Source organism: Cryptomeria japonica, chromosome 4, assembly GCF_030272615.1.
Source record: "Cryptomeria japonica chromosome 4, Sugi_1.0, whole genome shotgun sequence".
In the NCBI taxonomy this organism is placed as follows: domain Eukaryota; kingdom Viridiplantae; phylum Streptophyta; class Pinopsida; order Cupressales; family Cupressaceae; genus Cryptomeria; species Cryptomeria japonica.
The window spans coordinates 243,455,558-243,482,479 of NC_081408.1; the positions used below are offsets into that span (position 1 = coordinate 243,455,558).

Below are 26,922 nucleotides of genomic sequence, written 5' to 3' on the forward strand. Positions count from 1 at the left end.
AATCGCTCCTGTCCTTCACTGGAGGACCAGGGCGAAAATCTTAAGAGGGTCAAGTTTGTCTTGCAAAAAGCGAGTTAAGCATGCGTAGAACGAACAATAATGATCATTGCCTACCTCACAACTTGATTTGGCGATTGGAAAAGACAAGGATCAAGGACAAAGACAAAAGTCGCTCCTATCCCTCACCAAGGGACTAGGGCGAAAGTGCTTTAAGGAACACTCCTTCCAAAGATTGAATAAATCAAACTCAAAGTTCCAAAAGAAAATCCCATTTTGGACGTCCAGGAAGAGATTTTGAACGTGAAAAACATGAAATACAAGGCCAAATGAAAAGGCGCTCCTATCCCTCTCCCAGGGACCAAAGCGAGGTTCTTAACAAAGTGATATTTTTACCATGCCTAGGCGCCAATGTCATCTAAGACACATTAAATGCCAATTTCGCTAAAACCCCAAAATATTTTTAAAAAATTGTCAATTAAATTGGTATTTGATAAAGGCGCATGGCATTTAATAAATTAATTTTTGAGCCTTAAAAAAAAATCGAAATTTTAATTATAAAGGCATTTAAAATTAATTTTTATTAAATTAAAATTGAAAATGGAGCGCTTTGAGGTATTATTTTTATCCATTTTATTAGGTCGGCCTCTTGTTTTTGCAAATTTATTTATTTTTTGGCCTATTTTGCCAAGTCGGCCTATGGGGAGATGAAATGGTGAGCGCCCTATATAATGGGGGTATTTTGAGCAATTTTAATCATCATTCATTTATTATTTCAAGTGCGATTTGGAGAAGCAAGGAAGGAGGTGCGAAATCTAGCTTGTGTGGAGCGAATTTCTACCAAGTGTGGAGACTAAGGAAGGCGAAATTCATCTTGAAGGCTATTGGAGAGGCGTATTTCTTGCTAGATTGGAGGATAAATTCCAGATGTTTTGAAGGTATTTGAAGGCGAATTTCCAGATTTTTGAAGAGGAAGGTGGAGTTCTTTTCCAAGCTAAAGGAGGTGCATTTTATCCAAGGGAGAGCTTTGATCTACACTTTGCCTAGCAAAATTCATCTATTTTTTAGAGTTAATTCTCAAGAAGAGGTATGGCGTAATCACCTTGGCACCATTTTTGAAGATTTAAATTTTGCGTTTTGTTTTGAAAATCCTAAATTAGGAAATGATAACTCAAGATTTATCATGAAGTTTCCTAAATTAGAATCTTGAATCTTCCTTTCTTCACTTCAAAATATGTTATTAATTGTGAAATGTTGTGTAGGTATCAAGATGGCGACTCCCAAGCTCAAAGGATCTACAAGTCGGAAGGCTCTCCTCAAGGAAGATCAAGCCAGATCAAGGACGGCCTCCTCCAAGAAGATCAAGCAAGGACAAGGGCGACCTCCTCCGGTCTAGCATCGATAAGGATGGCTTTCTTCGATCAAACATCAACAAGGACGACCTCTTCCAATCCAGCGTTCCAAGGCGAGGTACATCATCATCCTGCACATCAAAGACGAAAGAAGTTAGAGCAAGGGTTCGTTGAAGAAGTAGATAGTTCTAGAAGAATTAATTAAAGCTAGCTTCTCAACAACATCAAGTTGAATATCTACCAAGTTACAAGTGTCAGACGAGGTGGCATCCTAGTCATCACTTCTCCAGTCAGTGTGGTCCACCTCAGCACGTCCAGATTCAATGTACCTAACTCATGGAAGGTGACACATACTTCGATGTACCTACCCCGGCTATTCATTGGTGGAATTTTCCAGAGAGGACATGTGTCCAAACAATACAATTTTATCATTGGTCAAGCATTAAATGTTATGTAATGGTTGTAACAAACCCTAATTAGGGTTTTCATTGTTGAATCTTGGCCATTGATCTCAAATCGATCTAAGCCATCGAATTGTATTGTGGGCACTATATAAGCCCTAGCATTTCATTTTGTAAAAGAGTTAGAGAGTTGAAAATAGTTGGAAGCAGTTAGTAGATAGAGAGTAGTTAGAAGGTGATTAGAATAGCAATTAGAGTAGAGTAGAGAGAGAAGGTAAAGATTGTTGCCAAGATGTTGTTGTAAAAGACTTGTAACTTCATTGAAGAAATGGTGAAATTTATGGGTCGATTCGACAATTTGCATGGTCTCTATACTTCTCATATTTGATTTCATGTTATTAGATGAGTGGAAGAAATGTGTTTGATTGATGGTGAAATTCGTATATCCATACTACTAGCAGTTTGTTGATTGCAGACTTGCCTTGCGTAGTCAACTGGAATCGTTCAGCTTAAGCTTAACTTCAATTGTCGCTTCTTCATTGATATGCATCAGCCTGATGGTGTCTATGCCTGCAGTGATGATTTGAACATCATAAAGCTTTCCTTCGAAGATCGCACTAGCCTTGTGGAGATGGTCCTGCGATGTCAAAACAAGACCTAGTTAGAGTTTCATCAAAGATCAATCATTGCTCCTACATTCTTAGTATTAGGATTAGATTCTTTCCTCACCCTCATCTTTTTTCCATTTTTTTCAAATCTAAGCTAGTAAGAGCCTGTGTTCCAGCAATATTCAAAGCAAATCAGAAGTTCAATCATCAAATGTAAGTCCCCTTGTGATTCCAGCAAATCACATCATACCACAGAGAGCTTATCCACACGTAGAGATCCTACATACAAGAACCTTGAAGTCATCCCGATTGATCCTTTTCGCGATATCTTGTGCATTCAGAGACTTTATTCAAGAGAGGATAAGGTACCTTTAGGTATTTTATTCTGTGTTTGATAGTGTACAAAATACACGTCAACAGGCTCCCACAAATTTCCTGCACTGATGGTGTTTGTCATGGTTGTGTGCTTGGCAAGCATCACAGAGATCCCTTTCCGAAGGGAAAAGCCCCTCATGCTTTGGCACCCTTGGAGTTGGTTCACAGTGATCTCAAGTCATTTCCCACTCCTTTTTCTGGGGCCAAGTATGTACTCACTTTTATTGATGACTTATCCAGACGCGCATGAGTGTACTTTCTTAAGTACAAGTCTGATGTCTTTGATTCATTTCGAATCTTCAAGACATTTGTAGAGAAGCAGTGTGGTTGTTCTATTCGGCGGATACGTACAGATAATGGGGGGGAGTATGTGTATCAGGCTTTCGGAGATTTTTGCATTGAGCATGGTTTGCAGCATCAGTTTACTGTTCCCTACACCCCTCAGCAGAATAGTATTGTTGAGCGCAAAAACAGAACTTTACGGGAGATGGCAAATTGTATGATTCAATCCAGATCCATGGATTCTTCTTTTTGGGTTGAGGCAGTCAATTGTGCCAACTATATTCAGAATCGGATGACTCACAAGGCGATTCGCCATATGACTCTCGAGGAGGCTTGGTCTCATGACAAGCCTGATGTTTCTTTTTTCCAAGTGTTTGGCAGTGAGGCATGGGCTTTTATTCCTGATGCTCAGAGGAAAGCCATGGAGCGGAAGAGCCGACCCCTCATTTTTGTTGGCTACTGTGAGGATTTTAAGGCGTACAGGTTGTTTGATCCTGATTCCAGAGAGGTCCTGTTTCGACGGGATGTTCAGTTTGATGAGTGCCTTCCAAAAGTGGATACCCTGACTCCAGTGTCTACTCCTCTGCCTACTCCTCCCACTACATCTCTTCAGGATTATTTTGAGGATGATTCTGATGATGGTGTTGATGATCCACCATCCCCACCTCCACCTGCTCCACCTCAGATGCCCAAGTGGGCTCGCTTTACTATTGAGGCGGCGGGTTCTATGGCCAGTCCTTCCGATACTCGTCGCACCCGTTCTCATATTGTGGGTTCTAGTCTTTTGAGTCATGCCATTTCAGATGATCCTCAGAAGTTTTCAGAGGCTACAGGACACCCTGAGTGGGATTGTGCTATGGAGGAGGAGTATTCTTCTTTGATGAGGAAACATGCTTGGGATCTCTGTCCTCTTCCTAAGGGCAGAAAGATGGTTAGGTGTCGCTGGTTGTATCGCACTAAGTATGTTGCTGATGGTTCCATTGATAAGTACAAAGCACGTCTTGTTGCGAAGGGTTTCTCCCAAGTTGAGGGTATTGATTACTCCGAGACCTTTGCCCCTGTCGCCAAGATGAACTCTATTCGATTTGTACCATCTCTTGCAGCTTCTCGAGGATGGCTCGTTTTTCAGATGGATGTGAAGAGTGCCTTCTTGCATGGGGACCTACAGGAGGAAATCTACATGGAGCAGCCTCAGGGATTTGTGCGAAACAGTTCTTTGGTTTGCAGACTTCAGGGTTCATTGTATGGTCTCAAGCAAGCCCCTCGGGCTTGGTATGAGAAGATGGATTCTTTCTTGCTCTCCACTGGTTTCACCCGCAGTCATTCTGATCACACAGTGTATATTCAGCTTCATGAGGGTGAGATCCTGATTCTTGTGCTATATGTTGATGATCTCCTCATCATAGGTAACTCATCCTCTATGATTCAGCATATTCAGCGAGCCTTGATGGACCAGTTTGAGATGACATATCTCGGTCTTCTGCACTATTTCCTTGGTCTTCAGATGATTCAATCTTCTGATGGGATCTACATTTACCAGCAAAAGTATGCTCTTGACATGCTTCGGCGCTTTGGTATGCTTGATTGCAAGCCTACTCCCACTCCTTTTCAGTCAGGGGTTGTTTTGATTACCACTTGTCCCACTCCTTCAATAGATTCTACACTTTACAGGCAGTTGGTTGGCAGTTTGTTGTACCTGACTCACACCCGGCCTGATCTTTCCTTTGCAGTTGGCCTTGTCTCTTGATTCTCCCATGATCCCCATGAGAGTCATTGGCAAGCTACCAAACGTATTTTGCGGTACATTCAAGGCTCTAGTTCTCATGCCATTCACTACACATCAACGGAACCTCACATTGTTGGCTACACTGACTCCGATTGGGCTAGTGATGTCACTGATCGGAAGTCTACTTCTGACTTTGTTTTCTGTCTTGGCTCTGGTCCTATCACATGGTCTTGTAAGAAGCAGACTTTTCATGCATTATCATCTACAGAGGCTGAGTACCGAGCTGTTGTGCTCGCCAGTCAGGAGATCTTATGGCTTCGACAGTTGATGACTGAGTTTGGTTTTCCTCCTGATAGTCCCACTGTTCTTTAGTGTGACAATCAGAGTGCTATTCATATTTCCCGCAACCCGGTAGAGCATCAGCGGACGAAGCACATTGAGCTTCACATGCATTTTATCCACCAGTTGATTCAGGATGGTTCTCTCATTCTGGAGTACATTCCCACTGCCGAGCAGGTTGCAGACATCTTCATGAAACCTTTTGCATCGCCGTGCTATCTTCAGTTGCGCTCTATGCTTGGGGTGAAGGAAGTTGTCCTTGGGGGGTCTTTATGAGGCCTTCCTTCCTTCTTCTTTCAGCATGTTCTTTTATCTCTTTTTGGAGAGGAGTTTTTTCCCACTGGGTTTTCTCTTTTTTCTTCGTTTCATAGAGATTTCATTATATTTGGGTTCCTGATCAGGCCTTGTTGTCGGGACCCATCTTTCCTAATTTCAGTAGTTGTTCTAGGTTTTAGCTTCTCCCTAAGTCTAGCTTAAGGGGGGGGTGTTAGAGTAATCGGGTCTTTACTTGATTAATTAAACAATATTTGTTTAATTCTTTAAGTTCCCTATTATCTCTTTTTACACTTAAGCTAACATTAGGTGCATAATAATTAATTCTTTTATTAATTATTATGTGCAAGCCTAGGTTTTCCCTTTTAGGGTTTCTTGACCTATTAGAGGTTAATTTTCTTTTCCTTGTATCATTATCACATTACACATTTTGTGAATATTGAGCTCTCATCTTTTGAGCATATTTTCTGTGTATTGTTTTTTTGTTATTTGCTTCCTTGCTTCTCCTTGTAACAAATTATTCAACTTGCAGAGATCTTTAGGCTCCTGTGGTGTTGTATTTCTCAACTCTCACAAAAGTGACTTTATTAAAATTAAAAGCCACTTAAATATTATAAAGTGATTTTTATTAAATCGCTTAAGTGAATTTAGACGCCAAACTATGGAGAGTAAATTAAATACATTTAAATGTATTGAAATGACTTTGGGTGTACTTGCGAAACGTGCCATTTGGAGATATTATAAAATTATATTAGTAACTTTAATAAAAATTGGGCCACTTAAATAATATAAAGTGAATATCAAAAGGGTAGTTCAAGTGGTGAATTAATTCAAATGTTGCATAGAGTATATTAAATACATTTAAAATGTATTTAACTCCCTTCAAGAGGAAATCACACTTTTTGGAGAATTATGCCTTTTTGGGTTTATAAAGGCAAAGCAAGCAATTCAACCTCTATTATTGATTATTTAACATTGCTTGTTATTTTGCTCTGTGGAATTTTTTGACAAGGGTTTCAAAGGTTCGGCCATTGGAGAACAAAAATTCTTCGTGGATCTGTGAGTGTAAGGTTGTGGAAGATCAATTGAATTATTGCAATTGTGAAGGCTTCATTCAGGAGTCTTATTGTGCTTCAACAGAGATTCTTTTATCCAGATATTGCAGATTTTTTCAATAAAGAAAGGGCAAATCAGGCTAGACGCCCCTTTTAGCAGCATACTTCATTTCAATAAGCCGTTGTACAATTTCCAGTTGCTAGCCGTACAATTCAGGCTTGGCACGTGGGGTCTAAGAAAGAAGCGTTTTGTCCTAGAGGGCTGAAATGCCTTCCTTCTTGCATTTTGGTTGCACAATTCGCAATGCCTAGCACATACAGGATATTCCATCACTTTTCTGGCTTGAAGAAATAATTTCCTGGACTTGTACAACTATTTTGGTCAGTTTCCAGTTCTAGTTGGCAAACTCCAAAATTCTTTATTTAAAATAAGCTAAGGACCTACAAGTATGTTTTATGTATTAGTTTCATTTGCAGCAGTTATCTAATTCATAATATAGATTCAATTGCCCTATATTTGGCATCTATTCAATTTTATGAGCAATTCTTGCTTGGTGCACTTGTTATTTTTTATTCAAAATTGTTCAAAACCCTTGAAAAATCCAAAAACAAATCAGCAATTGTTTTTCAGGAGAGTTAGAACCGGCAGGGTTCTTACACCACCTTTGATCTAATTGGAATGATGAAAGAAGAAAGTGAAATTTAAGGCAAAGAAAAGAAAATCTTCCTTATGCATGTCGATTTTCCACTCTTGGTCTAAATCGAGTGTTGAGTGAAATTTGAGAAAAGAAAATCTTCCTTCTACCTAGTGATTTTCCACCCTTCCTTCTACCTAGTGATTTTCCACTCTTCCTTGTAAGGTGCGAATTTCCACTCCAAATTGTGATGAATTTTTTAAGAGCTAAAACGAAATCTTCCTTGTCATGTGCAAATTTCCACCCTTCCTTCTACCTAGTGATTTTCCACTCTTCCTTGTAAGGTGTGAATTTCCACTCCAAATTGTGATGAACTTTTTTAGAGCTAAAACGAAATCTTCCTTGTCTTGTGCATTTTTCCACCCCAAATCTTGGCAATTGAAGGAATGATTAAAAGGGTTAATGTTGAAAGGGGAAATCTTCCTTCTACCTAGCGAATTTCCACTCCTTCCTTGTGCTGGTCGTTTTTCCACTCCTTGTCCAAGTCGAATTTCCACTCTTGAATGGTAAGTAAAACATGGATTAATTGAGCGCTTCACCTTGATTAATAATTATTGAATGCAAAATCACTATGAGGTGGGCCGACTTAGCAAGCAAAGCGAATTCAAATTTTGATTGCAAATAAAAAATGTTTAAATTGCAAAATTCGGCCTTATCAAAGGAAGGGTGCTACTTTTATTTGCAATGCCTATAAGGCAAAGGAAAGGTGCGCTGGTCATTACAAATTAGATTTAAATTTACTAAGTAAATTTGCACCAAGGAAACATTTCCAGATTCACCAAGGATATGTTCGCAGTAAAGAAATCAGATCCAATCAGATTTTCAAACATTAAAGGGCGAGTTTCAGGCAAATATCAAGTTAATGGAGGGAAGAAGAAAAGGTTGATCGAAGATCAAAGCCTAAATCGTGTGGCAATCAAGAAGATCAATCGAATTCTAAAGCATACATTCAGCATTCACATTATGAGTCCGACCTGATCGAAAGCAAATTTCCATCAAATCTTATCCAAAGTTCAATTGGATTTCAAGACAATAAATCAAGGAGCATTTTCTGATTTTTCAATGTGATTTCCAGATTGGGAGGGGTTTAGGAAGAGTGGTTTGCTAAGTATTAGTATTATTCTCATTTATTCCTTAATGTTTTGATGCAAAATCCTTTTTGTCCTTGAGGATTGATGCATTGGGAGAACTTCACAAAGATACACAAGGAGGCAGATCAACATCATGAAGGACTCCCCCAAGATCAGGTCTACAAATTCAGGACAAAGATGATAAGAACGTCAAGATGACAACAAGGTAAGAGGCGGAACACATCAAAGGCATGGGAGGGATTCACCAATGCAAGGACATGACCCACACATTCAAGGATGTGGATGAAAAATTCAACAACATGAAGGCTCAACACTGTACGAAAGTCAAGATTCATACTTCATCAAGAGAAGGAACTCAACAATATGGAGGATACTCAACTTAAGAAGAGCAAGATTAAGAACTTAAAAGAGGATGCAATTGGGAGGATAACAGCTGCAAGGATATCAAGAATTCAACACTTCAAGTTACAACATGAATGGACAACCAAAGAAATCAAGGATTGGATTCAGGTGGATGAAGACACTACAAAGGATTTCATAACTATTACAAGGCATTCAATCATACTAAGGACATGTTCCACATATCAAGATCAAACATCATCAATGGGAGAAGAAAAATTCCCAATCGTGAAGAAGGAAGAGTGAAATGTGATCAAGAGATAGTTTTAGAAGAGTTAATCAAAGCTAGAAAACTTGATCACATAGATGACAAAATCCCCATCTTCATCATACCGGGCATGAATAATGTTGAGTATCAAGAGATGTTGGTTGAACACCTTGTGAGGATCTACATGTTGTGCACGTTGAGGTGGTATCCTACTCATCATTGGCCAATCAAGTTCCTCCAAGTCAACATGTCCAAACACATTAAACATAATTCATTCAAGCCGAAGCAAGTGACACAAGGCACTTTATCAAATATTGTTTCACATACCTACCTTCTTTTCTCATTGGTCTATATTCAATGTAGGACATGTGTCCAATTCAATGTAATGATCTCATTGGTCAAGAAACAATTTGTTGTAACAAACCCTAATTAGGATTTTATTGTTGGATCTTGGTCGTTGATTTGAGGATCAATCTGAGCTATTGAAATGTAATGAGCTCTTTGCATAAGGCTCAAATCTCTCATTTGTAAAGGTTAATAGTGAATAGACAATTATTAGTAGTTAGTAGAAGAAGCAATCAATAGCAAGTAGTTAGAGTAGAGTAGAGTAGGAAGAAAGGAGATTGTTGCCAAGGCTTGTTGTAATAAACATACTTTCTTCATTGAAGTTATGGTGGATTTGGTGTGCTATTTCAACATGTTGCATGGTCTCTACTTCTCATAGTTTAGACAAGGTGCATTGATTGTAATGGACAAATGTGGTGATATATTGATGGAATTCCCGTTCATACCATTTGTAATTTGCTGATTGTAAGTTACAGTGCATGGTTAGTCTAAACTTCATTAAGCACAAGTTCAATTGTGAATGTTCACTTGAATTGCGCCAATCTTGGGCATTTAAATGAATGTTCATGATATGAAAATCCTTCGTTATTCCTTAGAAGATTGCATCAATTTTATGTAGTTGTTCTTGCATGGCGAAGCAAAGCTGGATTATAGAATCCATCTATCAAAGCATCATCCTTTATTGTCATTGTTCTTAGGAGTAGAATAGATTTCTAAACCCTTAATACTCTGTGTTTTATTTTCCAAGTTGGGTGAGATCCCACGTTCCAGCAAGAGTTCATAAACATAAGTCCCTTGTGATTCCAGCAAGATCACATCATAAACACTAAGTCTATCCACAGCAATGAAGTCGCATAGTTCGCATTGCAAATCTTGGAGTTATCTCATTTTATTATATTACTTAGCATATGAGGTCTCTTTGTTCAAGAGAGGATAGAATACCTTGGTATTTTATTTTGTGTTCGAGGTGCATAAAAAACACATTAACACTCTTCTTTTATATGGATATCATGATAGCTAGAACATGAATCTAACTTAGTAAAGAAAATTGCACCATTTAGTTCATCTAATAGTTCATCAATAATAGGAATGGGAAACTTATACTTAAGAGTGAGCTTATTGAGTTCCCTGTAATTAGGACACATTCTCCATGACTCATCCTTCTTTTTAACCATAACTATTAGAGATGAAAAGGAACTTTTACTAGGAATAATTCTGATTGTCACATCTTCAGTTCGAATTGACAATCTCATATGTTCAATATCATATTCAGCTACAGAACATATTCAGCTATAGAAAAAGTATAAAAAAAATTGTAACATTTTTAAAAACAAAAATGTTCCTAAACACCTAATTTCACCCTAACATGATAAAATTGTGAAAATAGTGCGCACCATAAAGGTTTGTGTGGTTTCAAAGGCCATAGTTTGGGTCTTGGTGGTGGGGGCTTTATCCCTTGACCTCAATAAGGGCTCCACCCCCACTAGCTGCCATCCCCAAATCTAGGCCCTTAGTCCCCCCATCCTCAAGACCAATCCCTACATCTCAAGACCAATCCCTACATCCCCTCATCCTAAGACTCCGTGAAATATCGCTTATTTGCCCAAAGTTATACATTTCTATAAGTTGTGATTTCTTCTTCAACTAATAGGATTTGGAGTACGTACTCCTTTACCCACTCAATTAAACACAGCAGATTGGGTACAAAAGAAGCTACGAATTTGGCCTTTGTGCACTCCAACTTGCATCTCTTGTCACATAAGAAACCCAATTACAACCATAGTTGAACTACTTGCCAAAAGCAAAAACTTGCCAAGGCCCCAAAAAAAAACTCAGTAAAAACTCGACAACTTGAAAATTTGCTGAAATTTAATAGAAATGCATTTTTTTGCAAAATTCAATGAGGAGATGCATCCAATTAGTCAATAAATGAGTACACAAAAGAAACAAGCTGAGTCTAGATATATTTGACTGATTTAAATGCAAATTAGGTACAAAATGGCATCCTCTTGTGGAATGTTGATGGCTGATAGACTGAAATAAAATGAAATAGCAAAATTGTTCTTGTAAAACTAAAAGTAAATACTGCATCAAAACATTTTACTTCTTCCTCTCCCCAACTCTAGTGAAAACCAGGGGAGAGATAGAACTAGAGGGTCTGGTCCTAGGAGTCCGATGTGGCTTCTCCACCTCGCCAAAATTAGGTTGAGGGTAACACCCCTCGCGAGGGTCTAAGGGTGAGAGAGGGGTAGCAAGATAGGTCTAGATCTTGGGGGAGAGAGGAGAGAGTGAGATAGAGAGTGGTAGAGAGAGGGGATAGAGGAAGAGTGTTAGGGATATACATAGGTCTAAAATTCAGGGCAGATAAAGTGAGTGAGATAGAGAGAGCGAGAGAATGCTGATAAGAGCGTACTGATTACTGAAATTTGACTGTCTGAAAATTTAAAAGATCTTCTAAAACCTAGAATTTGCATTATAACTACTAAAGATCTGAAACCACTCTCAAACATCCTCCCAATATATACATGAATTATAACTTAAAGTATAAGAAAAATGCTATATTCATGCATATATTCTAATGAAGAAAATGAGACTAACTCGAAAAAAAAATTAGATAATTTTTTACGTGTTTGGGCCTCTTTTTTTTATGCAGCCGAGTTTCTACCGAAAACTCGCCAAGTTTTTCGAAAAAACTCTGCAAGTTGATGGCCTAAATACTCGCAAGTTTGAAAAACTCGTGAGTTTTTCAAAACTCGCCAAGTATTCCATCTGCGATTACAATAAGTGGCAAGGAATTGGGACCAAACTCTAGAGTGAGCAGACTTCGACACTATCATTGCACAACTTGCCTAAGTCTCTATAGATGAGGCAAATTCTACATGTGACGTGTCTAGTGGAAGTGACATTGTAACTAATTGTGGGTCAAATGAAATTGAACCAAATGTTGACTTTGATGATCTCAATGAAGAGCACTTGTATTGATTGTAATTATCATTGTGTATTGACATTTGACAAATCATTGAATAAAGAATTTATGAGTTTTCTTTTTTTGTATGCAAATTATAAGTTATTTAAATATTTTGTTTATTTGCAATTATGAATCATTTTTTTTATAATTTTAGTGTGTATACATGCATACATACATACATACATGTATGAACCATACCAATACCAGCACCCGAGAAAAATACGTGTACAGACATTCCTGAACCCCACACCCATAGCAATCCCCGTAAGACCAGCAACTTAGCATTTAACAAGAATTATTGCCTCAAGTTGCTCAAATTTCTTGTGAGACAGATTTAAGGGGCAGTGTACATGCACTCCAAGCTCCCTGGAATGAATCTGCACTTTACACATTTGGTTATTTGAGCTCCTTTACTGAACACTAAAAAGAGCCTCGTCTTAATTTTTCCAACAGCATTTGAACATCAAAAATGTGGAATAAAATTGTAATGATCAACAAAACTCAATCCCTGCCAATAAACATACAAATCCCAGTCAACAAGAGACACTACTTAAAACTGGCCACTACCAGAAATTTACACAAATATAGAACAGGTGCATATTGATTTCTACGTGATGCAACAGCATAAGATAATGCCTACTAAGACCTGAAAGCACCATGCAGAGACCATTCCATTTCATTTTCATCCAACCACATGTTGATGTGTGAATTCTCAATGGCTCTTGTTTTGACACTATATGTTGTAACAATGGAGAAAATGAATCTACAAATAAAGAAGAGGCAGCAAATATAACCTGAGTTTCATGGCCTTGTAAACATCGGCCAGCAAAACAGCCCTCAGTAATTCAATTAAATCTGTATTATCTGAGAATCAAGTAGGCCAGATTCAACAAACTTGTCTCCAAATAATTTTCACATAATGCTATGAAATTGAAAAACATTTTCTTTTCATTTCACCATACATAAGCAGAAGAGTATTATTGACCTCTTCCTTATCTATTGCCCTCTTAGCTATTAATCTGAGAGCTTCTTCACATCAGAGATATATACAGACGTATAAGCCTCCAAAATCCAGTGTTCCACGGCCATTGGGGACGGGTTTCGGGGGTGGGGGGACAAAGAGCCTAAGTTTGGGGACGGTGAGGGGGGATGGCAGGGTAGTGGTGCTGATATAGTTACACATATACTTATAGTACTTGAAAAACTAGTTGTGAAAAGATGTACAATGGTATAAGAATTACATTTCAAATGAAACTATAGGAAATTAGTAAAATTATAAAATAGTAAAATTTGAAATACTAAATCTAAATACGAAGATTTCTAAGTTTCTTTTCCTCTTTAGCTAGCTGGTAAAAAAAAACAGAATTAGAAAGGTGAATGAAATCAGTAGTTTTAGTGGTTTTGTATTGCATTGGGGGAAGGGGTGGGGCCCACGTCAAATTAGGGTTACCCCCCCAACCCCCAATAATCACTCAAAATTAGATTAAAAAAAAAAAAATTCAATTGCTTTTTGACGTGTTTGAATGGGAGACTCCTGCAAGTCTCCCCACCCCTCAAGAGATGCCTGGGAGCCTCCCAAGGAGTTTCCCAAGGATTCTTGGAGACACCGAGACATCTCCCAAGGAGACTTGGAGACGTCTCAGCGTCTCCAAGAATCCTTGGAGACATGGAGACGTTTCTCCGTCTCCGGCTAAGCACTGGTGGTGGTGGTAGGACGACAGGAGACGCCACATCCCCGTCTCGGAAACGTGGGTCTGAGGGGGAGTGGAACGCGTTTCCGTGGAACACTGCCAAAATCAGAACAAACCATATAACATATTTATAAGTTTTGGCTTGGCTATATATATCATGTTAATCGAGGATATGACTTCAAAAATATAAAATGTCATGTTGAGGAAATTAACAAGTTGGATATAATATGGATGACCTCTTATCTGACAATTTGATCAAAATAACTTAGATCTGGCCTTCAACATGCACAGAACACCACAATCCTGGGATATTGGCAAACATTCAGGATGTTCTAAACTTTTAACCATGGATCCAACACGATGTTGTGAAACTTGGCATATAATTATGAGCCTTAAAGAAGCCCTAAAAGGACACATCATCTGTCCTGACAAAGCCTAGTGATGAGGAATCATCTGATCAGGCATTCCTAAAGAAGTTGAGTCCCATCTGTCCTTTTCTTTTGGCCCTGTCTGTGCAATCACTCTTAAAAAGAAGCAACACTGTGTAAGAATACCAGCTTGTATAGCCTCCTTTTGTAGTGCCTCTGAAGCACTGCAGATCACAAGCAGTGCACCAGCTGCAGACTCTGTGGCCCTGCCAGAGTCCTTGAGAAATATCTTTACCAAAACAGAGACAGACAGAGCATGGCTGCAGAGAGCCTTACAGCCTGAATCAGTTCTGCACATCAATCCAATAGTTGCAAGAGCCATTTCTGCTTCACATTCTCATAATCTACAAGACCTTCAATCAATGCGCTTGCTGCTACTGCTGAGACTGCTTTCGCTCTATCGGACTTGATGAAACAGAGCGATAGCACTGATTTGATGAATACCTTGAGTGCCCTGGGATACAGATCCTCCCTGAGAATTTTCACCAGGCCTTGTAAGATTCCCTCTGCGTTATCCATCACTGATATGAACTTATGTAAGCTTCAGACACAGTCACGAATTCAATCAAATGTGCAACATTGACCTGACCTCCATGAATCCCTGGAGAAGCAAGAAACTATGTGTGCTAAAACATACGGCTGGGCTAAAAAATGTTATTCTCTCAAATTCATCGATGCTGATGAAAGCTAGGAGACCCAATGCTTACTCATATGATTGATCATTAAATGACAAATTGGGTATGGCCTTGTAAGCCATCTGGGTCTTTTGGGCCTGTTGGGTCTGTTAAACTGTTTGCTTGTTTTGGGTCTATTGGATCTCTTAGGTTTTCACCTTCTGCTGCTGCCGATGATACTGATATTGTGATTATCACTATCAGCAACAATTCCCTTTTGGGCCAGGTCACTATCAGCAACAATTGCCTTTTGGGCCAGGATGCCCTTGCTTTTTTCACACCCCCTCCCAAGATTTTTCAAGGTCCTCGATGAATCAAATCTCAAAGCCACAATTGATCTTCCTGAATTCCTGGCTTTCTGCAAATTATGAAAATGAAGGACAATAGAAAGCCATGCAAGAGAATGAAGAAGAAAGGCAAGCCCGGAATTGTCAAGGAATTAAAGGATGTGTTAAAGATAATTTATAGAATTGAAGTTGGTTAGCAATGGCATTGGATCCCCCTCCAGTAGAATCTTATCAAAATTCAATTTGACCAAGTTTGGGTGCTGTAAAACTACAATTAAGACAGGTCTCCCTCTCAAATTGTCAGACATGTAAGGTGCAGATTCATTCCAGGGAGCAACAGACAATAAATTTTAATGGACAGAGATTTTTTATCCCAGCCAGCAACAATTTTGCCAGTGTAAAGCAATTTTGTGGACTTGCAAATTCTTTTAAAAATCCTATCCACTAACTATCAACTATGTCCAATAACATCCATGAAAGATGAAATATTGGCAACCAGTCCAGTTTTTTATGCTTTGAAGGATTGAAACTCAAATAGCAGAAGTTCTAGTTCCACAACAGCATATTTTCGTATTAAAATTGTTGCATTGATACGTATTAACTAAAATAGATGCCTAGAAAGCAGTCAGAGCGCAACAACTGAAAACAATCACCACATTTATCTCCTCTTCATTGATTGGCAGTGATGTTTTCTAACTACTTACCCAAAAAAGAAAAAAAAGTAGAAATATTAAAATAAGATAGAATAGGTAGTTAGTAAGAACCTCTTCGACCCAAAGGTATATAGAAGATGGCGTAGGCTTTGTACTCAAGAGAATAAACACAACATTAATTGCAAGAGAAACGGGGTAATTCCATCCCATCACCACCGTCATCACAAGTAGCATAGGGATCAAAAGCTTTCTAGCCCATAGAAGGAACTTAGGAGGACCTTCATCCTGCATCCCTGATCTAACAGATTGGTCCAAAAAATTTGTCCGCTGATCTGAGAAACGAAAATAATTACATATTTCCCATTAGTCGGCAACATAGTGGCAGCCAAATCTTCTTCTTGCAACAGCATATAACTTAACAGCTCATCAATGAAGGAAAAAGCATGAAAAAAAATAAAAGAAAGAGTCCAATTATGGTTGTGTTTCTCACCTGCCTCAGCTAGGGCATACAAAGGTGGAGGGCACAGTAATCCTGTTAAAAATGAATACCCCAAAACCTTCCCCAAGTACAATTTGCAACCTATAAGAGTACAACAAACATTATTAATGCACATACAAAAAAAAATATTATCATCAGAAATCATCCAGTTTTTATGTGTTTAGTTTATCAAGAATCTACATAATAGATAAAGCAACACAGCAAAGGACATCAATACAGAACTTCAGACTTGTATTACATTAATCACACTTGCCCTAGATATACGGATAATCAACAACAGAATAATATTTGCACAAATTTTCTCTATTGTTTCATTCTGGCTCCCTTGGTCATAAATACTATCTTCCATCATCATTATCCTAGAACCTAGAATTCAGCTCTCATGGAATTTGCTGGGAAGAAAGTAATATCCTCAATCCTGAGCAAATTCAGGGAATCTCATTATTGTCACTATAGTGTATAGGTTCTCCATGCTTTTAAAGATCATCTCTTCAATAAAAAAAAATTAAAATAAATGACTCTTCAAGCACACAGTTTATACAAGCCATAGAGAAACTATTGTAGGAACTGCTGAGTAGTTGAAACAAACACAACCTAAGAACATGAAACAATTGCCAGTTTGGCTAATCTCCTTGGAGAGCTCAACAGCACAGTTATATAGGAACCAACAAAACCTAGGAACAGGCAGAACACACATTAAGGGTTAAACATTAGACATTTTCATTCTGAACCATTTATGGCAAAATTCAAAGAGGATAACCTAACATGGTGGTCATTGAGAAGCTGCAAGGTGAAATGCTTGCAGGCAAGAAAGATCAGAGCTAATTAACAGCAAGAGTTGAAACTGTAAAATTTGAAAACATAAAGATTTGTGTCACAACAAATTGAAATAATCAATAACATTAGTAGTCATAAATGTGGCTGCTCAGGTTAAAAACCTAAAACTGAAACAAAAAAACCAAAGGGTTATGGGATGTAAACAGGACAGCCTTTCAGCAACAATTACTAATTTTACAGTTCACACCTGCCTTACAGAATAAAAATGCATTCATTTTACATTTATGTCGTGTAAATGACATGGGCAGTAGAATATGAATGAATAATAAGACTTTACACATTTTATTATGTTTTGGAAATAATAAAGTGGAACTAAAATCCAGTATTTAAAAACTTGTAGATCACAATCTGGCAATAACATGTGGGGTGTCAACAGCCATCCCAGCAGGCGTTCCAGATATGCCTCATCCATATATTCATGTACCAACTATCATGGAAGGATTTTTATCATTTTCTCCTCAAGTCATACTGCTGTCCAAGTTTTTTGCGAAAATGTATATTACATCATTATTGACAATAATAAATAATGAGAATAATCCTTTTTTTAAAGTCCCTGTCAGTTGTTTCTATGCTTGATTCAAATCTAGTTTCTATCTAGTGAATATGAATGATTTCTATTATTTATATTCATTTGTCATGTCCCCTTCTTGCACCTAGCTTAGTATGAGTCCTCCACTAGCCTATTCCCGGGTTCCCATAGGCTTTCGGAAAACTTTCTATTTTTAGCATATTACTATTTTTAGTAAGTGTTAGTTTTAGCACTAGGTCTTGGCCTCTATTCCTCTTTCAGTTCAGTGCAGTGGTTTCCAGTTTTGGACTTGGTGAGTTCTTATGTATTCAGAAAATTATTTGATTTATTCACTAAGTTTTTATAAAGTTGCTTTATAAAATGTACCCCCTTGTGTCTTGCCTACTAACATGGTGACTTGGAGTTGTTTTAAAAGAGGGGCCAATTGGACATCCTAAGTTGACATCAAGGAAAGGGGAAGCCAATACTTTATTATGATTATTTTATGCTTCCAAAAAGGTGACACCAAGGAGGCATAAGGAAATAAAATTAAATTAAAAATGTTTTATGAGATCTCCCAAAAGTGGTTCACCCCTTCAGAGGTTAATTTCATTTCATGTGATTTTGAAAAGTAAGGAAAATGAATTCAAATTACAAGATGGTTGCCGTAATTTCCCTCTCTCTATATATTCTCATTTTGAGCTCTCATTTGCATATGCTTGCTTTGACAACTTAAAGTTGTGCTGCTGCTTCCAACGTCCATCTTTGCTGGTTGGAGAACAAAAACTCTCTGCTAGATAGCTGCTTTCAGTGGTGAAAGATCCACCCTAGCTGGTTGGTGTTCAAGTTATCAGATCTTTCAGTGATTTTGGCTTGTTAGATGATTATGAAGTTGAATAAAAAGAAGATATATTAAGTATTTTGATGTGACTTAGATGTTTTTAGTTTGGTGTGTGGTTTTAAGGAGTTTGAGTTGAGTTTTGGTGAGTTCAGTTTCAAATTTTTTAGTGCTGGAGTGTTTTTACTGAGTTCTGAAAGTGCTTTCCTAAGTAGCTGGAACCAAAGATTTACTCATATCTCTTGAAGACTGAAGGCTATCATTCTGGGTACTCTTTCCATTGTACTTCTCTTGGCTGAGCGCTATCTTTTGAGCTATTGTTTGCAAGATTTGAAGAACTTATTTATTTGTGCCAAATCGCCCCTAGAGCTTGGCACCATCTCCTTGCTAGCTCATTGCTTGTGAAGGATGGTTAAGGGGTTTCTTGAGCATTGAAAAGAGGTTTATTTCTATTAACAAACAGGAAGTGCTGGAGCAGACTTGGAGCAGCTAGAGACATTTCTCACCGAACCAAGAAATCACCGAAGTCCATTTATATCTTGCTTTGGTGCTGGAAAACATGCCTGAACAGTCTTTCCTGGTGAATGATGATTATACCAGGTCTGCAACTTAAATGTTTAATCTGATTTTCGGACATACTGTTTATTGAAATCTGATATGTAATGTTTGGCAATTTTCTATGAAGTCAGATTGAAGTCTAGTTGCAATCTACTCTTTCTATTGTATGCTATTTTGCAAATTATCTTGTAACATGTTGATTATTATCATGAATACAATCTGAAGCAAACAAACAGCAATATCTGTTCATTGGTTCCACATTTAGCATCACATATTTATATTTTCAAAAAAACAAATCAGGGTTGGTCATTACATCATTTGGTTCTATACTAAAATTGATATTGTTCAAATCCCCTATACTATGTTAGACACAATGTGCCACTGAGAGGGGGGGTGAATCAGTGGTTTACAAACTTTTCCGTTTATCAATCCTCCGTGTGTATACTGGTTATCAGATCTAACAGAAAGCAGACTTACCGGTTAGTTGGGAGACTATCACAAATGCAATCACACATGAAAGGGACATCACATAACACCAACATATACGAGGAAAACCCAAGATGGAAAAAACCTCGGTGAGAAATGTTGTTGGAGTCTACTGCTCCAATCCAACCTCACAATGGAAATTTGATTACTGTGTTTAGGGCACCAAGCCAAGGAGCACCAACCCCTGATTTAGGGCACCGGCCCAAGGAGCACCAACCCCTGCACCGAGCTCCAACATAGTGATCTTCAATAAACATAATCAATTACAAAAGTAATAGTCTTGTTACAAATGAACTTTGTAACTCTTCTGCAAATCTCTCTACCGGTTCTCCTCTCTCCAATTCTCTACTGGTTCTCTCTCTACCAATTCTTCTCTCTGCTGGTACTACACTCTGTCGATTCTTTGCTTGCCTTATTTGCAATCTTCTACAACTCTTCTCTGTCGATTCTGTCACTACCGGTTTTCTCCTCTGTCAGACTCAATGGTTGACTGTCGGTTGCCTCACTGTTGCCGGTTGAACTCTTCAACCCTGTTCTCTCTCACACTCAGTCTCTTCTGCTTCTTCCTGTTGAGAACTTATTCAACAACAACACCCTCTCATTCAACAGCGGCCTTCATCGATTTTGGCTTGCATATTTATAAATTGGTTTTCCCGCCAAAAACCAATTAAACTTCAGGTGGTTAGGGTTTCTTCCTTGACCTCGAGGCAAACCAAATCCAATCAGATCTCATCAGATCTGATCGCCTTGATTGATGAACTGCAACACATCAATCAACCCCACCATTGTCGTGCCTTCCAGAACACGCCTTCCTCGTTTAGCAATCTGCATTTAACCTGTCAGCCGATCTCTTGGTCGATCACCAAGAATGGTTTGGTGGTTCCTGTTATCACAAAAGCTTGCACCCTTGCTGAGCTATCAACTCAACAACCTTGTGAAACATGGAAACAACCCCGAAGTGTGGGACCTTGCGCAAGGGGTTGAATCTCCGAAGAAGGTTGGCTTCCTTCTCTATCTAGGTGCAGGTGTTGAACCAACTCAACACTTCAAAGCTAATTCCTAAGCCTACCCTAACAACTTGCAAAGGAAAAGAGAAGAGAGAAATTGCTTGAAACCAAAGGGAGGTGATGCACCAAGAAGAGATAGTTCCTCTCCCTACTGAAATGACACAAGTAATTAACTGAAACACCCTGAAGATGCACAACTTTCAATTATATGAGTAACCCCAATGCATAGATGAAGGTTAGAATCCACTGAATGCCAAGAGGGGAGAAGGATTCCCACAAGTCACACTTAGAAAACCAGTTAACACAACATATATGAAGAGAAAGAGCCACAACATGCACCTATGATGAAGGTAAGAAAGCATACACAACATACATAGGTTGAAAGAAGGCAAGAATAGTGTTCTTCAATTAATCATAAGGCCAAACGCCAATCTTGCAGTTGCAGAAATGCAAAGATTACAAGTCTTCAAGAGAAGAGGAGAGCATAAGAGAACTCAAGGCAACAGGGAGAGAACCCCTTACAATGAGGCTTAACAGCCTTATATAGAAAAAATGGGTTACAATGGTGATCATGACCCCTGCATGTCAGTCTGTAGGTGCACGGAAGTGCATGCACTTGACTTGTACATGCAAGCAACCTAGCCATACCCACAAAGAGCAATCCTGAGAAGGTGGATTGATTGACCTTCCAAAGTAGTTGGGGAACTTCGAGGACCGGGGTCTCCATGGTTGGACAAGGAACTTCGGGACCTGGGGGTTCCGTAGTTCCGGGGAACTTCGGGGACCGGGGTCTCCGTAGCTGGACAAGGAACTTCGGAACCTAGGGGTTCTAGAGTTCCGGGGTTGAAGACTAAGGAACTTCAAAACCTAGGGGTTCCGGAGTTCTGGGGTTAAAGACTTAGGAACTTGGGGAACTTCGAAGACCGAGGTCTCCGTAGTGGGGAACTTCGGGGACCGGGGTCTCCGTAATTGGACAAGGAACTTCGGAACTTGGGGGTTCTGGAGTTCCGGGGAACTTCGGGGACCGGGGTCTCCTTAGCTGGACAAGGAACTTCGGAACCTGGAGGTTCCGGAGTTCCGGGGTTGAAGACTTAGGAACTTGGGGAACTTCGGAGACCGAGGTCTCTGTAGTTGGGGAACTTCGGGGAGCGGGGTCTCCGTAGTTGGGGAACTTCGAAGACCGGGGTCTCCGTAGTTGGACAAGGAACTTCGGAACCTGGGGGTTCCGTAGTTCCAGGGTTGAAGACTAAGGAACTTCGGAACCTGGGGGTTCCGGAGTTCCGAGGTAGACAACTTAGGAACTTGGGGAACTTCGAAGATCGGAGAAGAGAAAGAAAGGGCCAAGGAACTCCCGACAAGACAACACTTCAAACCACGATTTCACTACTTTTCTCCTTGATCAACTGGGCAGCGCTGGTCCATGGAACATATCTTTGATCGGTTCTCACTGATGGACCAAGGGTGTCATAAAATGGCAACAGTTCCCTTAACCTACCTCGATCTAGTCAATCAGTCTATCCTAGATCTCTGTTGTCTGTTTGACCTCGAGCCGCAAACCTCTGCTACGCATCCCGTGAATCACGCAGTCGACATAAATATTGACCTGCCACCATCTACCTCGCGGACAGACACTTCACCGACCTGCGCATGCATGCCACCTCAACTCCACGTGGCATCTCTGTCGATATCCATCTTAGCAAAGACCTATGTGTCGAATAGACTTGGTCACCGACAATCAACACACAACCGGTCCTTTTCTGCTGGTATCTCACTTTGTCAGTTATCCAACATGTCTGCACTTTGTTGCCCGTCTTCCGGTGGAACACTCAACCGATCAGCACTCTTGCTAACCTACCTTATCCACATCCTCATCAGATGGGAGTCTTTTGCATCTGCATTTTGTCAGCATTACCGATGGACATACTTACCGGTAAACACCTTGATGACATCATGTCATCAACCTTCAACTGTTTCCATCAGAGGCAACTGCATTCCAGTTGCACTCTCTGTCTATAGCTGCTCGAGCTTGCCTTCTTCATCATCAGCCTAGACCATATCTCAACCGGTTTGTCAAAGTGACAAACCCATCACTTCTTTACTCTTCCTTCTCTGTCCCGGTAGCACATCATGACTTCACATGTTGATCTGGTGCACATCCTTGATCTCATGCACATAAGGCAACTTAGTGTTTCACCTGTTCATCCGGTGTGAGCCTTCAATCACCTGCCTTCAACCTTTAGTCTTATCTCGGAGGACTATGATGCAATCCATGCATAATAGGAGATAAGCTCCACTTACCGGTGAGAGTGGATCCTTGTCATCTGCATCCTGCAATGCACCAATGTGGCTTCCCTGTTTGAGCAGCATATCTTCAAACAGGCACATGTGATCCGATTGGGGCACATTCATTGTCAGTCATCTCTTCAAATGGTGACTGCATCTTTATCTGATGGGAGTCCTGTTGATTTACATCCACATAGCATACCGGTGACCTATACATACTTCTCCTCCGATGTTGATGTGATTTAGATAACATTCCCCCTCTCCATCACAATCAACAGACCAGCATCTTGCTCTCTTACAGATGTCATCATTTACCAGTTGTTATATCATATCGGGCTCCTGTCTATATCTTCAACACAAGTCAAACACTAACTTGTGTACTGGTGACTCCAATGGCCATTGTGCTGAATGACATTCTCTCCTTTACCGGTGACCTGCTAAGCTAGGTGACATCAAAGACATCACATCCGGTATGCATCAATGGCAATGCTGCACATACATCCCTTATACCGGTATACCGGTAGCCATCCTATACCGGTTGACAACACAGACAACACAATGCCAACATACTACACTTTCAGCACCATTGTCAACCCGAATTTCAGTCAGACAACAGTAACCACAACCTACCAAGATGCATTTTTAGGGCATTTGTTGTAAATTCATTGATTGATTGGGAGTTCATTCAAACAAAACTAAATGAAAGAAGATCAATAAACGACTTCAATCTTCTATAAAACATTGCTATCAAAATATAAATTCTTGTGAGACAACCGCAGCATGCACAATGACATCTGGAACAACCTAATATGAAATGTGTATGTTGACTTTGTGATGGCCATCTTCTGCAGATTTTTGGCTTGTCAATATCTTTTCATGCTAAATCTGCACAAGAAATGGGAACAAGAGGCCAAGCAAAAAAAGAATCCTGTGAATATAAGACATCAGATGTGATAAGAAGAACAAGCCCACAGCAGAAAGGAAGGTATTGGAAATGGATGTGGCCATGAGTCCACAAACAGAAGAACATGCTACAAAGAGACCTAATGAACATAGGGAGTACAAGAAACAACTAGCTGAATAAAACACCCACGAAACCAAGAATACATGAGGAGCACCCAGAGACTAGTACCTCCAAAAAAAAGTGCATATCATATTTCATGATACAAAAATGCATTATTCTATTACACCACCTCAAGGTGTGGAGAGTCTTTTTAAAAGCATGTCAGAAGACTCCTCACACAAAGATGGGAAATATATCAAGAATATATTTAAAGATTGGAATACTGTTATAGTAGTGACAACACAGTCAAGATGAGACAGAGCCCTAAGCCGAACACAGACATAGAAGCCTCGTTGCATGAACTTCTGAAGGCTGGACAGAAGTGGAGATGCATCTAGCAATGCCCAAGAGGGGCCTCCAATGTGGGAGAGTGTGGCAATACGAGAGATAGAGATTCTTGCAAACTACGAATTTTTTATGGTATAACTTTTATGTCTCTAATATCCTAGGATGTTCATACAAGTCTTAAACATTGCAGCATTGCTAGGATCCAAAGTTGTGTGCCTCAGGGCTTTGTCCCAATGGTTTCACAGCCATCCCCTTATGCAGAGATGAACCAAGGGTGGCTAAACTGGAGCAAAATGTCCCCCCGCCATCCTTGATGCCTAATCCTCATCCCCCTTTTGGGGAAACATCCAAGGATGTCAAGGTGCCCTGAACATTAATATAAAAAACATTCAATTTAATTTTTTAAACCCAAAAAAAAGAAGCTAAATCTAATCCTCAACCTACAAGGGGGTTGCAAAGGTTCAGCAATCACCAAAAGAGAAGAAATATAGGGAGACGTGTGGGAGAAACCATTGAATTAGTCACAATTGTATGGACCTCCATCATTGACGCACACCTGCCATGAGGCTCTTACAACAAATTTATAGTACCTTTAATTCTTAGAGGGACTAGTCTACATAAACCTCATGCACTCTATCATGAGGAACATTCTTACTTCCAGGAAAGCAAAGAAGCTTGCAGTTGTACACAATGCCTTGTACCTCATGGATTGCAAGACAATTGAATTCAAGGAGAATCCAGCAACATGGTTGGATGTAGACCCTAAGAAGTAGGCACATAATAATAAGGATAAAGATGTGCATATAGTGTTGGCCAGGGTCCAATTGAGGAAGCCACACAAGTTTCCCTTGACCAAGAAAGACCTCACTTGTACCTTGTCATGCCTCAAGAACTCAAAAATAGTGCACAAGGTTAATGTCTTTCATATTTAACTCAGAGTCAACTCCCTCTTGCACCATGCTATGAGCTTATCACTGCTACCTACAAGGATCACATCATCCACAAAGACCAAAACTAAAAGATCATATTTATCAATAAGTAAAGGTTACAATCTACAACCGCTTTAGTGACCAACATCAATTAGTACTCATCAATTCATGAGTACCAAGCATGCAGTGCTTACTTCAACCAATACAAGGCATTATTCAATCTACATACATGGCTCTCTCACCCATGCACCTCAAACCCCTTAGGTTGATTGATATGCACTTCTTCATGTGTCTTTGCATTCAAAAAGGTTTTCTCAGAGTAGCATTTATTGCTTATAAATTGTTGATTTCCAAGTGCAGTGATTTTTCAAATAAACCATGGTGTCAGTTTTTCCATGATTATATACCACTTAACAAAAAATTGCCATTAAGTTGGCTAAATCACAACATCAAATTTTTAACCAATTGACAAATTTTGGCTACTTTCTACTAGTCTGGCCAATTTTTTCATGATAATTCTTTTCTCATTTGTCCACAATTTTTCAATGTAACAAAGCTTTTTGTGAGCAAGTTTTTGAAACGTTTGATGCATACCAAGGCTTGAAGTTGACTTTAAAAGATTTCAGAGCTATTTTTCCAAGATTTCATCTAGGTTGACAATTTTTCAACAAAAATCATCCTCCATATTAATTAAAAAATTATAAATATTTTAATATACACCCCAATTATTTTTTTTTTCTGTTTTGAAGAGTTTTGTAGAAGACGAAGATGTAAAAGATGTGTTTTGCAATAACTAAGCTTGCAACAACAAAATAAATCAAACAATTTCTCGAAGTACAATATTCAGGCAAATCCATAACCAGAAATATTTTAGATTTATTTCCAGAACTGAAAGTACAATATATCATCAAATTAAAGACAACACAGATCATCAAAATACCTCACAATGTCTTTCCTGAAATACCCATAAAATCTGGAGTTTACAATGTTTGAATCTAGCAACAGAAGCCTCGAAAATGGATGCCACACCTCCAGAACTGAACTTGCATTTACACATGAATATTAACTAGCTCTCCAGCCCTAGACTCCAAAAGTGCAGCAAAAATAATCCACCAAAATGAACGCTCTGGTCTCCTCCAAGTGTCCACGCCACCCCTTGTGCTTGTACGGCCAACAAGGAAGGGTTTGGCAGCCAGGAAGAAGGTACAACAGCAAACAAAATGCTCCAATCACCTCCAAATCGACATCCCACAAATCTGCTCTAATAGTTCTGCGATCAAATTAAATATGCAAACTAACAATGAAGCCCAATTGTGATTGTTGAAGTGAAATTACCAACAAATCTTCCAAATTAGGTCTCTCACCAACATAGTAAAGTTCCCTTGCAAGTGTTTTTGTCCTTGCAAATCCATTGGACGAATAAGTTCAACCAGCCAATGTTTTCTCCAAAATATCAAATCCAAGAATAACAAAATGAGCTCCAAAGGTTTCTTTCATAGCCCTCTAAATCCCACACCCAACTAGGGTAATTTTTAATTTTATTAAAACTCCTTATGTACCCCATAAATTTGCACCCCCTCCAATAAAGTCTCTTATTTAATATTTGCACTTTAATTTATCACTTGGATGCCCATATAGTCATTAAGTAAATCAAATAACAATAAAGTTAATATTTAATTTAACTTTTTAACTTTATAAATTAATCATTATTTAATTTAAATACACTGCTCCACATAAAAACCCAAGATATCAATATCCCATGCATCCACCAACATATCT

The 26,922-nt window shown here is 39.1% G+C and overlaps 1 protein-coding gene across 2 annotated transcripts in view; it reads right to left on the reverse strand.

The window, feature by feature from the left end:
- LOC131065518 (uncharacterized) overlaps positions 1-26,922 on the reverse strand; it is a 91,560-nt gene that overhangs the window by 11,824 nt on the left and 52,814 nt on the right. For both annotated transcript variants that reach the window (XM_058000029.2, XM_058000028.2), the window contains 2 exons: positions 16,338-16,427; positions 15,959-16,179 (listed from right to left, as the gene is read on the reverse strand). In XM_058000029.2, the coding sequence (XP_057856012.2) occupies positions 15,959-16,179; positions 16,338-16,427 (311 nt within the window). The remainder of the gene's footprint in view (positions 1-15,958; positions 16,180-16,337; positions 16,428-26,922) is intronic.